This window comes from Poecilia reticulata, unplaced genomic scaffold (assembly GCF_000633615.1).
Source record: "Poecilia reticulata strain Guanapo unplaced genomic scaffold, Guppy_female_1.0+MT scaffold_253, whole genome shotgun sequence".
Classification (NCBI taxonomy): domain Eukaryota; kingdom Metazoa; phylum Chordata; class Actinopteri; order Cyprinodontiformes; family Poeciliidae; genus Poecilia; species Poecilia reticulata.
Genome location: NW_007615037.1, coordinates 234,558 through 235,859, shown reverse-complemented (window position 1 = coordinate 235,859; position 1,302 = coordinate 234,558). Strand labels below are relative to the sequence as shown.

The window sequence follows — 1,302 nt, the reverse complement described above, 5'->3', positions numbered from 1 at the left end:
TGTGTGTGTCTCTGTGTCTCTGTGTCTCTGTCTCTGTGTCTCTGTCTCTGTGTGTGTGTCTCTGTGTGTCTCTGTCTCTGTGTGTCTCTGTCTCTGTGTCTCTGTCTCTGTGTCTCTGTCTCTGTGTGTGTCTCTGTGTCTCTGTGTCTCTGTCTCTGTCTCTGTGTGTGTTGCAGTGCTGGCTGTGGGAGGACAGGAGTCGTCTGCGCTCTGGACTACATCCACGACCTTCTGGTTACCAAGGTAACCCATGACAACAGAGCAGGTGTCCCCAGCAGGAGCCCAGCTGGTCGGTGACATCACTTCCAGGAGGTCAGGAAGAGGTCAGAGGGAAAAACCTGGAGGTTTTGTCACTGACCATCAGGAATCCGTCCCATAGTTTAGCTGTGAGCTTCACCACATGGTTCTGGTTCTGCAAGGCTTCATCGGTGATGTCCTCGTCCCTCCTGCAGAAGATCACCGAGGACTTCAGCGTCCTGGACCTCGTCCTGGAGCTGCGGAGACAGAGACCCTCGGCGGTCCAGACCAAGGTAGGACTCCACGTCCAGCAGAAGACGGTTCTGGTCAGCAGCAGGACGAGAACGTCCGGTTCCGTGATGCGGACCCGTCTTCCGGTGTCCCAAACAGCACAGGGACGTCTTTGTCCCATTCAGGTCTCGGTTGTCTCCAGCTGTCTCTCCTGGGACAGTGGGGTCTGGGAATTGGACCGGGCCATGACAGCCCCTCCACCGGGTGGAGCAGAGAGACTCTCTGACTGCGGTTGTGCTTCCAGGACCAGTACGGCTTCATCTTCAGCGCCGCCGCCAGCATGTTGGAGCGCTTCCTGCCTGGGGACCGTCTCTACGGCAACCTGCCGCAGGTAACGCCTCCGGGCTCCAACCGCTCAGCTCACTTACTGAGCAACGCTGAGGAAGTCCTCTCACTGCAGAAAGAGGAAGTGGTGCGCTGACTTCCTGTATGAAAACTAGAGCTGCAGCTTGACGATAAGCGGCTGAGATCACAGACAGAAGCGAGACCAGGAGGACGGCGGCTGATCGGTGGGATCTGCTCTCCGCTGGTCGCTTCCTGACTGAGGCAGGTCGCTGCGCTCGCTCAGCCAGGCTCCCCTTCGCTCGACCCGTCAGCTGATCAGGGTTGAATATCTTCTCCTTCTGCGTTCAGACAGAAAACTCTGAAAGCCGTGTGGCCTTCGCGCCGTTCGGTCTGATAGGCAAAGGTAACAACAGCTTTATTCAAACTCAGATACAAACTAATGTCTTTGTGGAGCGTCGGCTCATTAGCGAGGGCTACCACCGTAGCTTA

The 1,302-nt window shown here is 56.7% G+C and overlaps 1 protein-coding gene across 7 annotated transcripts in view; it reads left to right on the top strand.

Annotated features, from left to right (window-relative positions):
• ptpn18 (protein tyrosine phosphatase non-receptor type 18) overlaps positions 1-1,302 on the top strand; it is a 16,190-nt gene that overhangs the window by 7,897 nt on the left and 6,991 nt on the right. For 4 of the 7 annotated variants that reach the window (XM_017303362.1, XM_017303358.1, XM_017303360.1 and 1 more), the window contains 3 exons: positions 177-243; positions 420-859; positions 929-1,218. In XM_017303362.1, coding sequence (XP_017158851.1) covers positions 177-243; positions 420-859; positions 929-968 — 547 coding nt within the window. In that variant the 3' untranslated portion in view covers positions 969-1,218. Of the gene's footprint in view, positions 1-176; positions 244-419; positions 860-928; positions 1,219-1,302 lie in introns of those variants that run through there. The other 3 variants (XM_017303363.1, XM_008402731.2, XM_017303359.1) reach the window with 3 other exon arrangements.